This window comes from Festucalex cinctus, chromosome 5 (genome assembly GCF_051991245.1).
Source record: "Festucalex cinctus isolate MCC-2025b chromosome 5, RoL_Fcin_1.0, whole genome shotgun sequence".
NCBI classification, from domain to species: Eukaryota; Metazoa; Chordata; class Actinopteri; order Syngnathiformes; family Syngnathidae; genus Festucalex; species Festucalex cinctus.
The window spans coordinates 19,893,006-19,906,316 of NC_135415.1; the positions used below are offsets into that span (position 1 = coordinate 19,893,006).

At 41.3% G+C, this 13,311-nt stretch overlaps 1 protein-coding gene across 2 annotated transcripts in view; it reads left to right on the forward strand.

Annotated features, from left to right (window-relative positions):
- Nucleotides 1-13,152, forward strand: part of cltcl1 (clathrin, heavy chain-like 1) — a 29,758-nt gene extending 16,606 nt beyond the window's left edge. Inside the window, exons 8-32 of one of the 2 annotated variants that reach the window (XM_077520902.1) lie at nucleotides 51-251; nucleotides 370-522; nucleotides 664-786; nucleotides 2,055-2,192; nucleotides 2,271-2,435; nucleotides 2,546-2,726; nucleotides 2,804-2,967; nucleotides 3,065-3,190; nucleotides 3,550-3,692; nucleotides 3,881-4,115; nucleotides 4,230-4,352; nucleotides 4,442-4,587; nucleotides 4,673-4,856; nucleotides 5,204-5,396; nucleotides 5,481-5,638; nucleotides 5,718-5,882; nucleotides 5,979-6,254; nucleotides 7,153-7,302; nucleotides 7,370-7,501; nucleotides 7,592-7,702; nucleotides 8,468-8,638; nucleotides 8,769-8,990; nucleotides 9,711-9,737; nucleotides 11,038-11,113; nucleotides 11,356-13,152. In XM_077520902.1, the coding sequence (XP_077377028.1) occupies nucleotides 51-251; nucleotides 370-522; nucleotides 664-786; nucleotides 2,055-2,192; nucleotides 2,271-2,435; nucleotides 2,546-2,726; nucleotides 2,804-2,967; nucleotides 3,065-3,190; nucleotides 3,550-3,692; nucleotides 3,881-4,115; nucleotides 4,230-4,352; nucleotides 4,442-4,587; nucleotides 4,673-4,856; nucleotides 5,204-5,396; nucleotides 5,481-5,638; nucleotides 5,718-5,882; nucleotides 5,979-6,254; nucleotides 7,153-7,302; nucleotides 7,370-7,501; nucleotides 7,592-7,702; nucleotides 8,468-8,638; nucleotides 8,769-8,990; nucleotides 9,711-9,737; nucleotides 11,038-11,113; nucleotides 11,356-11,480 (3,888 nt within the window). In that variant the 3' untranslated portion in view covers nucleotides 11,481-13,152. The remainder of the gene's footprint in view (nucleotides 1-50; nucleotides 252-369; nucleotides 523-663; nucleotides 787-2,054; nucleotides 2,193-2,270; nucleotides 2,436-2,545; nucleotides 2,727-2,803; nucleotides 2,968-3,064; nucleotides 3,191-3,549; nucleotides 3,693-3,880; nucleotides 4,116-4,229; nucleotides 4,353-4,441; nucleotides 4,588-4,672; nucleotides 4,857-5,203; nucleotides 5,397-5,480; nucleotides 5,639-5,717; nucleotides 5,883-5,978; nucleotides 6,255-7,152; nucleotides 7,303-7,369; nucleotides 7,502-7,591; nucleotides 7,703-8,467; nucleotides 8,639-8,768; nucleotides 8,991-9,710; nucleotides 9,738-11,037; nucleotides 11,114-11,355) is intronic. The other variant, XM_077520903.1, reaches the window with a different exon arrangement.
- The last annotated feature ends 159 nt before the right edge of the window (nucleotides 13,153-13,311 follow it).

Sequence of the window (13,311 nt, forward strand, 5' to 3'; positions counted from 1 at the left end):
CCTACCATCTTTCCCACAACACTTCCCCAATTCTACTCCACCTGACTCAGGGTGTCCTGCGGACCGCCGAGACCATCCGTCAGTTTCAGAGTGTCCCTGCCCAACCAGGTCAGGCATCTCCGCTGTTGCAGTACTTTGGTATTCTGTTGGACCAGGGTCAGCTCAACAAATTTGAATCCTTGGAGCTGTGCAGGCCTGTCCTGCAGCAGGGCCGCAAGCAGCTGCTGGAGAAGTGGCTGAAGGAGGACAAGGTGAGATTTGACTTGCATAATATGTGGTAATAATGTGAACTATTTTTTTCTGCGACAGCTGGATATGCCATAGTTGTTTGTACTGGCCTGATTTGACTTAAACATATCTGTTTTGTAGCTGGAGTGCTCAGAAGAGCTGGGGGATCTGGTGAAGGCTTCTGATCCGACCCTCGCTCTTAGTGTGTACCTCAGAGCTAACGTCCCTAACAAGGTCATTCAGTGCTTTGCGGAGACCGGGCAGTTCCAGAAGATTGTTCTGTATGCCAAAAAAGTAACTATCAACCGCCTGTATTTTCTGTTATTTCATTTGGTGCACCCCGCCCAATGATATTCAATACCAGGGAGTAGATCTGCATGTTTTAATTCAATATTGGATTTGTAAAATGAACCCCAACTTGCTACATTTCCCCAGGTTGGCTACACCCCTGATTGGGTGTTTTTGCTGAGGAATGTGATGCGCGTCAATCCAGACCAGGGACTGCAATTTGCGCAGATGCTGGTGCAGGATGAAGAGCCACTCGCCAATATCAACCAGGTAACACGTCATCTCATCACCCATACAAATAATCCTGCCTTTTTTTTTTTGTAAACACATCTGCAGAGTTCCCCTTGCACAAGCGTGTACAAGCTGCATTTTATGTTATTCCAGATGTGCCAGCAATGCCAGGAATTCACTAAGTCATGCTTTTCCTCCCTTAAAAGTCACGCCACCGCCTTGCTTTATTCCAGACTCCTCCACCCAATTTAATTTCTTGTCGTTCTCTGAAAATTGATCCATTTACAACGTTATTTAGAAATGTGTCTTTTAAATATTGTAACAATGATGAGTCAATTAGGGATGTAACAATATCCAATTGTCACGATACAATATTATCATGACATGAACCTCACGATACAATAATTATCACGATGGGTAGGATATGAAGGAAAGGTCACAATATTGTTTTAAAAGCACAATATTGTGCTTTTGTAAATAAGTAACAAAAATGCACATAACCTACGATCTCTAATGCACTCACACATTGACTTTCTCCACATATTGACTCGGTTCACAAGCATATTACATTGCCCTTCATCTGACGATTAGCATGGATTTTCGACATAGAAGGGCCAAAACATGTTGTATGAAAAGTAAACTGCACTAAACAACTAACCACCAGAGGGTGCTACAACTGCACAAAAGGTAATCTACTTGACATTTTTATTTTTATTTTTATATTTATTTTTAATTTTTAACACGGACATGCTGCTTTTAATATCGTGACATGACAACGACGATATTGTGGCAGTTTTAATATCACAATATTGCTGTTATCATTAAATCCCTAGAGTCAATACAGCTGCATTGCAGGATTGAATGCAACCAGTAGGGCATAAATTTGCTTGGCACAAAATAATTCACACTTGTTAAGACTTAGGTAAATCGTTTACATGCGTACCGTATGATCTATGATCCATTCTTTGATCTATGATGATGCTGGCCAGCAAGGTGTTGGGCCATTCTGTTCTCTCCTCTGATCTATGCGTCTTTGCAAACTTAGTTTAGTTTTTTGTATTTTCCGGCTTGCTCGACTGTTGGCTGTGTAAGAAAAAATGATCCCTCATAAGCTGTGTGCAGGTTTGTGTGGCCATTTGGACGCAATGCCCTTCAGATGCGCAGACTGCTGCTTGAAACAATCCCTATTTACAAAACATTGATACGGTCATCTGAAAATGACGTGACTGGGACAACTTGACACGGGTGCATCTATCAGATAACGTAGTGACAAACTAACCTCTTTCCTTTCTGATTTGTAATTGTAGATTGTGGATGTGTTCATGGAAGGCAGCCTGATTCAGCAGTGCACGTCCTTCCTGTTGGATGCTTTGAAGAACAACCGCCCAGCTGAAGGACACTTGCAAACACGTCTGCTCGAGATGAACCTCGTACAAGCGCCACAGGTCAACATTCACACAAGAAGCAGACACTTTTGAGGTTTGGTCATTCGTTTGACCGTGCGTGTAACAACTTCTATTTAGGTGGCAGATGCCATCCTGGGCAACCAGATGTTCACACACTACGACCGTGCGCATGTTGCCCAGCTATGTGAGACGGCGGGCCTGCTGCAGAGAGCTCTCGAGCACTACACTGACCTTTATGATATCAAGCGAGCTGTGGTGCACACACATCTGCTCAACCCTGAGGTACATCCAAAGAGAGGGAATCAGTTTTTTATTGGTTAACTTTTTAGGTGATGTGTGAAATTGTCTTCTTTTCAGCTGTTTAACTTTCTTTTTCTTCTTCTTCCTTACAGTGGCTGTTGAACTTCTTTGGCTCTTTATCGGTTGATGACTCATTGGAGTGTCTAAGAGCCATGTTGTCGGCTAACATCAGGCAGAACCTGCAACTATGTGTGCAGGTAGCATCAAAGTATCATGAGCAGTTGGGTACTCAGGCCCTCGTGGAGCTATTTGAGTCCTTCAAGAGTTACGAGGGTATGTGTCCCAAGCACCGTGTGCGCGTGTGTGTGTATCGGCCTAGGTCATGACTTCCTCTTCTCTTTCTATTCAAGGCTTGTTTTACTTCCTCGGCTCGATTGTGAATTTCAGCCAGGAGCCTGACGTTCACTTCAAGTACATCCAGGCGGCCTGCAAGACTGGACAGATCAAAGAAGTTGAGAGGATCTGCAGGGAAAGCAACTGTTATGACCCGGAAAGGGTTAAGAATTTCCTTAAGGTGAAACTGTTCTTGCATCTTCTAATTCCATTATAACTCAGTAAGAAATGTGATGTTTTAATTAACAAAGGAACTTCGTTTTTTTTCCCCTTGCTAGGAAGCCAAGTTGACAGACCAGCTTCCTCTCATTATTGTATGTGACCGCTTTGACTTTGTCCACGACCTGGTACTCTACCTCTACCGCAACACTCTCCAGAAATACATTGAAATCTATGTGCAGAAAGTAAGTCACTGTCATTTCCAGGCTGTTGCCCACCGTTGTCACAGTCCTCAAAGGATTTATCTTGATGTTACTCAAACACGAGAAACAATAGTTCTTTTGGAATGTACAATATTTCTTTGTGCAGTATACGAATTGCACAATGACTTGTATCCCACCAGAAAAACCTGTGGAATACTTATCATTCTTCTGCCACCACAAAATTTGAGTTGCGTAACAGTTTGTAGGGTAAACATACAATAGTATCAAATGTTGGCAAATACACTGTGTTAATAGTAGAATAGTAATAAGATTTTTGTCCTTCCTATAAATGTAACAGGGTTTCTGTGACTTGTTGGCTAATTTCCTATCATGATTTTCAGGTTAACCCTAGTCGATTACCAGTGGTGATAGGCGGCCTGTTGGATGTAGATTGTGCTGAGGATGTCATTAAGAATTTGATCATGGTGGTCAGAGGGCAGTTTTCCACTGATGAGCTTGTGGATGAGGTGGAGAAAAGAAACAGGTAAGAAAGAAGCAGCCAATGTAGTTTTGCTTTTCTTGTGCCATAAAATGCAGGAAACAAAGCTTTACTTTGCCTACAACTCAACTAAGAATGAATGACAAAACTCATAACACCGCCACCTTGTGGTACATCAGCACAATTTACTTCTGAAAAAATCACATATTAGTTATTGATTTTCTTCTTTCTAGGTTAAAGCTCTTGTTACCGTGGTTGGAGTCACGTATCCATGAAGGCTGCGAGGAGCCAGCCACCCACAATGCTCTGGCCAAGATTTACATCGACAGCAACAACACACCGGAACGTTTCCTGAAAGAGAACCCTTACTATGACAGTGCTGTGGTGGGACGCTATTGTGAGAAGAGGGACCCTCACCTTGCCTGTGTGGCTTATGAGAGAGGGCAGTGTGACATGGACCTCATCAAGGTGAGGACCTCAAATTACAGTGCTCAAAATATGAACATCTGTTTAATAAGTATGTATGATCTAATCAAATACTGGTATATGTGCATCTTTTGATTGTTCTTTTTTTTTTGCCAGGTCTGCAATGAGAACTCGTTATTTAAAAGTGAGGCTCGGTATTTGGTGCGACGGAAAGACCCGGAACTTTGGGCCAATGTGTTGGAAGAGAACAACCCCTACAGGAGGCCACTCATCGATCAGGTCAGAGTCTCAAGTGGTGCAGGTTGTTGATTATTATCATTATTATTATGCAACATAATGTTATAGTGTACTTCTTATGTTCATTCCAGGTGGTACAAACTGCGCTGTCAGAGACCCAGGACCCAGAGGAGGTGTCAGTTTCCGTCAAAGCATTCATGACCGCCGACTTACCCAACGAGTTGATTGAACTTCTGGAGAAGATCGTGCTTGACAACTCTGTTTTCAGTGAACATAGGTTCAGATTACTAAGTGCTACATTTGAATTATTTAACCATCATTAATATTTTTTAACATTCCCTTTGTTTTGTATGTTTTCCCAGAAACCTTCAGAACCTGCTGATTTTGACCGCCATCAAGGCGGACCGCACGCGTGTGATGGAATATGTCAATAGGCTGGACAACTACGACGCCCCGGACATTGCTAATATTGCTATCAGCAATGAACTCTTCGAGGAGGCTTTTGCCATTTTTAAGAAGTTTGATGTCAACACGTCGGCAATACAGGTACATGTCTATGAATGTAGTACAGCTAAATATGCACTTGCACATCATCTCATAATGTCAAAACAAACATTTTGTAATCACCCTTTTTTTTTTTTTTTTTAATGAAAAGCTCAACTTGAATTTGTGTCTCTCTTTCTTTTCGCACTGCTGTCTGTTACAGTGACTCGTAAATGATATCTATACTGAAAAACCTTGTGCTTCTTTCATTTACACAGAAATGCCCATGTAATATATTGTAGGCTGTCTTTATCATGGGCAAACGATGGAACTACCTTTATGGTCCTTTTCTTCACATTTATGTATTTCAATTAATGTTATATTATATTAACTCTCCTGCTCACTCGTAGGTATTAATAGAACATATAGGAAACTTGGACAGAGCGTATGAGTTTGCTGAGCGATGCAATGAGCCTGCGGTATGGAGTCAGTTAGCCCGGGCACAGCTGCATCGAGACCTGGTCAAGGAGGCTATTGACTCGTATATTAAAGCTGTGGACCCCTCAGCCTACATGGAGGTGGTCAATGCGGCCAGCAAGAACAGTAAGCCTTTGCTTTTCAGTGCAACTTTTCAGCTATTCAACACGTTGATAAGCGCCCATCTTTGATTAATGCGCTGCTTTGCAGACAACTGGGAAGATTTGGTCAAATTCCTCCAGATGGCTCGGAAGAAAGCACGGGAATCCTACGTGGAGACGGAGCTCATCTTTGCTTTGGCTAAAACAAACCGTCTTGCTGAGTTGGAGGAGTTTGTCAGCGGACCCAACAATGCTCACATCCAACAGGTGAATAGATAACACATAAATGGCTGCACATGGATACACATTCACCATAATAACTAGTTTAATGGTCTATCTCCCACAGGTGGGAGATAGATGTTACGAAGAGGGAATGTATGAGGCTGCTAAGCTCTTGTACAACAACGTGTCAAACTTTGCTCGACTGGCATCCACACTAGTGCACTTGGGAGAGTACCAGGCCGCTGTGGACAGCGCCAGGAAAGCCAACAGTACTCGCACTTGGAAAGAAGTAACTGGCACGTCGAGAAGCATGCCTGCCATTCCCAGGATATTCCGTGAGATCTGATCGTGACGAACGTTCTCTTCCCGTCTTGTCATCCGGCAGGTTTGTTTCTCATGCGTGGACGGCGAGGAATTCCGTCTGGCGCAAATCTGCGGCCTCCATATCGTCATCCATGCCGACGAGCTGGAGGACCTGATCAGCTACTACCAGGACCGAGGCTACTTTGAGGAGCTGATCGCTCTTCTGGAGGCAGCTCTGGGCTTGGAGCGGGCACACATGGGCATGTTCACTGAGCTCGCCATTCTCTACTCCAAGTTCAAGCCTCAGAAAATGAGAGAGCACCTCGAGCTCTTTTGGTCCAGAGTCAACATTCCAAAGGTGGGAACGTCACTACACGCAAGGATCCGAATGCTGTGTCTGCTCAGATGTTCGCCAGATGGTTCATTAGTTAGAGCTTAATGGTATTCATTACAGCAACAAAAAAATGCTTAGTTTGATTAATAACACTCCCAACAGTGTCATTATATACATTTATCATTGTAGTTACTATGCAGTGGTGTAGAACTGTTCTGTCCAACACTGGAAAGTATTTCTAATTTTTCTTATCTATTGAAAGAGTTAAAAGGTTAGGTAAAACTCTGTAGGATTAAGAGCTGGACTACGCCTATGAAAACTTGTGAAAGCACAATAATGAAGAGAATTTTAGTTTAATAAATAAACATTGAGAAATTTTAGTAAAAGATGTCTTTCTATCATGTGTTAGCAAATTATGCATTTACATTTTGAAGAGTCCTATGTAATGTTAATTCAGCTGTTTTTCGTCAAATTTGTTAAGATGTATTGATTTTTTTAAGTAATTTAATTTACTGTAAGTAAGAAAAAATTTTTTTGAACTCAACTTTATTTACAAGACAGCAACCACAGCTGAAACAAAGCTCTGTAGATAAATAAAACGAATAATCTGTACATAAACTACTTGCATATTTCCACACCCGTTTGAACAGTTTTTTTCTATATCTAGAAATTAACGCCCATGTTAATTTTAAAAAATCAAATGTGGCTCAAACAAATCATCAATTGTGGCCTTTGAGGACAAAAGTTTACCCACTGAGATTTTCCGTGTGTACCTAATGTGTGGCCATTATCTGTCAATAATCTCCCATCCATAAACTCAAAAATGTCTCAAGATTGTGAAGTAAGATCTGTTATTTTTTTTTAATTTATTTTTTTTATTTTTTGTTTTTTGTTTTTTTGCATCTCTCTTTTTGCTCACCAGGTTCTGCGTGCAGCAGAGCAGTCCCACTTATGGGGCGAGCTGGTTTTCCTTTACGATAAATACGAAGAGTACGACAACGCAGTGCTCACAATGATGTCCCATCCGACCGACGCGTGGAAAGAAGGACTTTTCAAAGACATTATTGCCAAGGTAAACTGTGGCATGGCTATGCTGGCCGTTTTCTTGTCTCGATTTAACAATTCTTGTTTCTTTATAGGTGGCCAATGTTGAGTTGTACTATAAATCGCTTTCTTTCTACCTGGATTACAAACCTCTTCTACTCAACGACCTGCTGACTATTCTGTCGCCGCGCTTGGATCACAATCGAGCTGTCAACTTTTTCACCAAGGTAATCAACAAGAATCATAAGGTTTTCTTTAAAAATTCTTGGTTGTTGCGATGTTTTTTTTGTATTAATTTATTTATTCCCCCCAACAAGGTGAACCAGCTGAAGCTAGTCAAGCCGTACCTGAGGTCTGTCCAGAATCACAATAACAAGTCTGTTAATGAAGCCCTCAACAACCTGCTGACAGAGGAGGAGGACTACCAGGTCTCTGTCCTTTGCTTCTGAAAATTGCTGCATTTTATTTTACAATGTACAAAGTAATGACTAAACTGTTCTAAGCTACGCAGCCATAATACACTTTACATACAACAAACTCAGGTTACAGTGATCGCAAAGCACACAATTTCGTTGTCAGTTTTGTGTGTGGACCCAAGTAACTTTTTTTATTTTTATTTATTTATTTATTTATTTTTTAACATACCACAGTAAAGTGTAATTTCCCATTCACTACAGTAGGTGGCAGGGTTGCTCTCATTGTCAGAGTGTGCAAGAAGCATTAGCTCCTCTGTAGAGGTGTACTTAACAATTTTACAGACAAATTATACTATTTATAGTCTTCTGAATTCAAGTAACAAAAAAATAATTGAAAAACTGAGTTAGAGTCAAGTCAAAGTTATTTATATAGCTCTTAATTCTAAAGAGTCTCAAATGGCTTCTCAGGCCCACAAATGACAAATATCAATGGCATCTCCTGATCTTAACTGCCCACGAGGGCAAGAGAAAAACTAAAAAAAAATCTCGACTGGGGAACAACGGGAAACGATGAGCCGTAAATAGGAGAGCAGTCACGATAATATAATTATAATCAATGCCCACTTTATGCGCATGTGTCACATCACGGCTACATTTCGTTCATATTAGAAGTCCCATTTGTTTTTGTAATGAACTAGTTGATGAACACTTACAATAATCATGATTTTTTTTGTTTTCATTTTTCATTTATTTATCTATTTATTTATTTTTAAACAGGGCCTCAGAGCATCCATTGACGCCTATGACAATTTTGACACCATCGGCCTCGCCCAGAGGTTAGAAAAACACCAGCTGATTGAGTTTAGACGCATCGCCGCTTATCTGTACAAGGGCAACAACCGCTGGAGACAGAGTGTGGAGCTCTGCAAGAAGGACAAACTCTACAAGGTGAGAAGATAAGGTAGAGGAATGTGGTAGCGTTACCTCACTGCCAGCTGCAAACTCTTTAGACAGATTATTTTTTAAAATTGTTCTGCCGCGAGGAGTAAGTGAGTAATCGCTCATCTATCTTTCCCAGGATGCAATGCTGTTCGCCGCCGAGTCGAAGGATGCTGAGCTCGCGGAGACCTTGCTGCAGTGGTTCCTCCAGGAGGGCAAGAAGGAGTGCTTTGCCGCCTGCCTCTTTGCCTCCTACGACCTGCTCCACCCTGACGTTGTGCTGGAGCTGGCCTGGAGGCACAACATCGTGGACTTTGCCATGCCGTACTTCATTCAGGTCATGAGGGAGTACCTCACAAAGGTTTGTGCTCAGTTAAAGTGTTTAAATCTGTTTTAAATGTATGTAAGAGCTTGTCTATTTTCATGTGGTATCTTGTCTGTTTTTTTTTTTTGCCTTTTTCTGTACTTTGCGCTTAATGACTTGTTTTTCTCTGAAGGATTTCTTGTAGAAACCTATCGCATCAAGTAAGTTTAAGTTAATTGTAGGTATGGGCCACATCTGTGCTTAAACCAGACATTCAATTGAAATATATTTGACCATGCTGCTTAACTGAAAACACTTCTATCTTGAATCATTTGTTCTTATAGAGAACATTAATTCCTGCTCCTCGTACTCCTTCTGGCATTTGCACTTTGTCCACTGGGGGGCAGAATAATACAGACGTATGTGGAGAATTTCACAACGAGGCGACTCCCTAGTCACTGTTAGTTGTTTTTCACTGAATATAAAACCATTTTGCCTGTGAGTATTGTTACATAATTAACTGCTTTCCTGTTTTACTGCACCGTTTGTGTTCAAATATAAGTTGTTTAAGGGTTTTTAGGTAATCAAGTTCACCGCCACCATCTAGCACTCGTAACTAACATTTTCGCTTGCAACTCAAGAAAGAAAGTTGACTGAGCGAAAAACTCACAAGTCGAGGTGCCACTAGTAAAATTTTAACTCCCTCAGAAAGTCAAGTTCCAAATTATAGACCAATGTGGTCACTTGAGGTCATCACTTTGGGTTTCTTTTTTCCAGGTTGATGAATTTGCTGCGAAGGTGACGGTCTCTGGCCCCTTTTTTTACATTTCTCTAATGTGTTGTGTGTGCTGTTGTAACCGCTCTTAAAACCCTGACGTCTCTGATGTAGTAATATAGCATGGACTGTAGACCGACTAAGGCATAACTGGACCTGATAGTGTGTTGGCTTTTGTTCTGATTCAACAACAAAATAGCAAGTTTTCCAATTACTAGTAGGCCTACAGTACAGAGACGACTGCCAGGTGACTAGTCCAGGGTGGGCCTATGTTAGCTGTGATAGGCTCAAGCTCACCTGTGACACTAATCAGGACAAATGCTATAGAAGATGGACGGATGGAGAGTATACATAGAACAGTTTATGGGTTGCCTCAAAATTTAGCTAATCATATATTCATGTTGTTGCCCAAAAGCGACCAGTGTTTGAGTGAATATGTGTAAATCTTGATCTCACTTCATCCACCATGAAAGGATTAACTGTGTTACATTGTAGGCTGGTGATGTGTGCATACAATGACAAAAGCTTTTTATGATACTGCTATCAATATTTGTGCACCCTCTTAATAAGAATGTTGTTGAAAAAACCTTGTCCATTTAATACATTTTACAATGGTTTACCTTGAAGCAGATTTAATCAATCAATAACCAACTGCATTATGTATGATGGCCCACTGAGGTCAATAAAACATCCTCTATCAGCACGTCACAGTCTATAGTTGCTGTTGTTACAAGGCATTTTGCGTTGAAATAAGTAACTAGGCCAAAGTATCTTTTTGTGTTGACGTTTGGAACTGAAGCCTTCACACCGTTGTCCAGCTTTTAAGGATTAGCATTAGCCTGTTCCGGCCTAACAATTACCCCTCACTTCTCTAACGTCTCCAATATGATGCTGTGTGTGTGCGTGTGTTTGTAATAATCCCCTCTGATGGAAAATAATGAGGCTGATGGTTTTATGAGACCCAGGCAGGTATTGCCCTCATGGCAGATGTATGATGCATCCCTGTTTCTAACTCCAGGTTAAAACAATAATAAATTGTGTGCAGGGTTAAACACTAACTCCAAATGTTATATGTTCCTATTTTTGATTTAAATTATTATTTTATATTAATTTGATGACATGCTAGCTGCAATTAATTGGAGGCAGACAAAAATTGCCTCTACAGAGGCAAAATACTGCTTGGATTTGGTTGTAAATGTAATAATATTGCTTGAGACAGTATGTTTAATGTGAATTTAGTTTTCACTGTATCCTGTGCAATTTAAATAAATTATTTACTTTTTATATAGCATGTACATGAAGCTGAATACTGTTCTGTGGTGCCCTCAGGTGGACAAACTGGAGACAGCTGAGAGTCAGAGGCAAACTGAAGAGGAGGTGACAGAGCCTCAGCCGATGGTGTTTGGTAAGTGCTTGAGTTTGTCAACACTGCTAGCTGACCTTATGCTTTCAACTTGTGAATAAGCACAAAACAGGAAGCCAGAGTAATCCGTAAATAAATAGTTTTGACACACTTTTGGCACCAGGATTTTCTTTTTTTTTGTCACATCATAAATCAAACACATTAAGTTATAATGCAGAAAATTTAATTAAAACGAGAAAACGGAAAAATGGTCTCAAACTTGGAATATGTGTTTGTGTGTTCAGGCCAACAGCTGATGCTGACCGGCTCTCCCGCTCCAGTAAACCCCCAGCCGGCATATCCGGGCTATAGTTACCCGGCCAACGCCGCAGGCTACCCCGCTCAGCCCACCTACGGCTACCCCATGTAGAGGATCGAGCCGTCCTCTTCTCACCTTCACTGAACCGAGCTGCTCTGGGTCTCCGAACTTGAACCTCACCTGCAACCAGGCGCCACGCTACTTCACTGAAACCGCAATAACCCCTCCTCCTTGCTATTTCCGAGGGTTGGTATCAACCCTCCTCTCACCCATTTGCGCTCCCCATCTGGATATCACAGTGCACTGAACTGACCACAGCGCATGACCTCACCGCCCCGTTGCTGTTAACGTGTAGATTTCTAGTCCTCACTTGGTTTATGCAGCGGAGCGGAGGAGGCCTCGCCACTTCCCCCAAAGCCTTACATATGAAGCCAGGGGGGAAAAAACGGGCTCCATTTGTTCATGCTGAATCCCACGGCACACTGGGTCGTGAGACTTGTTACCGTGCAATCGCTTTCTTTTCTCTTCACACACGTTTTCAAGCAAGCGTGTGCCGTTAGTGTACTGCGACCAGAGTCTGTTAGTGTGTTGTGTGGTCAGCCTCAAAGGCTTTGAGGCGCGTCACACAACCATGAGACATTCAAAAAAAATTCCACTCTCTCAGCTGCAAATCCCTTTCCTGGGATACAATGGTATGTATCCTGATCCATTGACTTTTCCGCAAGGATGAGTTAAAAAAAGAAAAAAAAAGAAAAAGAAAAAAGTTTTATAGTAAACTAAATGCCATGTGCTGCAGTCTGTGCATGTGCTGCCAAACAATAATGCTGCAAGCAGGAGCACAATTTTCATCTATTAAGTGTATAAAGTATTAATGCGTCCACTGGAACTGTTTCAAGTGACTAACAGAAAATTTGGGGATGAACAGAGGAGGAGGAGAAACATTTGCTGGTGTCCTGGTGCCAGTCGGGTCAACAATAATCATTGTACTGAAAGCAATGTATAAATTAAGATTATTGAAATACTAATCAAAGAATATTATGAAACACCATATGTATTGTCTATAGTGTGTCATTGTAGTCTGAAAAGCATAATGATTTTTGTAAGAAATGAGACAAAATGCCCCCCCAAAAAAACAGCAGTTATTAAATGCTTTTGCGGCTAATTTGGTGGTTTTCTTCACGCCCCTAGATTATTTTTTTTTATTTTATTATGCACACAAATAAAGTTTACATTCAATTTGTTTTTAAATTCCCATCAATGTATGGGTGTGAAGGTTCAGATGTGTTTTCTAATGGAGCTTAGCCCAGCTAACTTTTGGGCAAGAGCAGCAAGATACATGCCGGACCGGTCACCATTCAATCACAAGGTACCCATCAGAATAAGATTTATTGGCCAAGTATGTAAAAAACACACAGTCATCACAACCCATCTGAGAAACATGAAAAAATAATGACCTACATGGGGATACAGAACGGGAAGCCTGGCGGCTTGCTAATTAGCACCACAAGTTCTTAGATGGGGAACAACTTAACATGAGGAAGGACTCAGAAGGGATATAGACAACAACCTTTCACACTCATATCGACAAGGAATTTTGAGTCATAAATGAACCTAACAGTTACATGCATGGTTTGACAATGTGGGCGATGGCTGGAGTACATGGAAAGGAAGCGCCTGAAGAACATGCAAACTCAACACAGGCTGGCCTGGAGCAGATTCGAACCTTGAATCTTTTGATGTTCATTTAACAATGTTCACATAAATGAATGGCTATTTCACATGTCGTAATTGTCACTTGGTCTGTTTTCACTTTAAATGTCCTTTGTTGCAACTTCAGGGCATAGAATAGAAACATAATGGATTTTTCAAATAGATTTTCTTTTAGTTACAAATGAGCCAAAACAAATTATAGAGCCACCATCACTCACATTACGTAGAATGT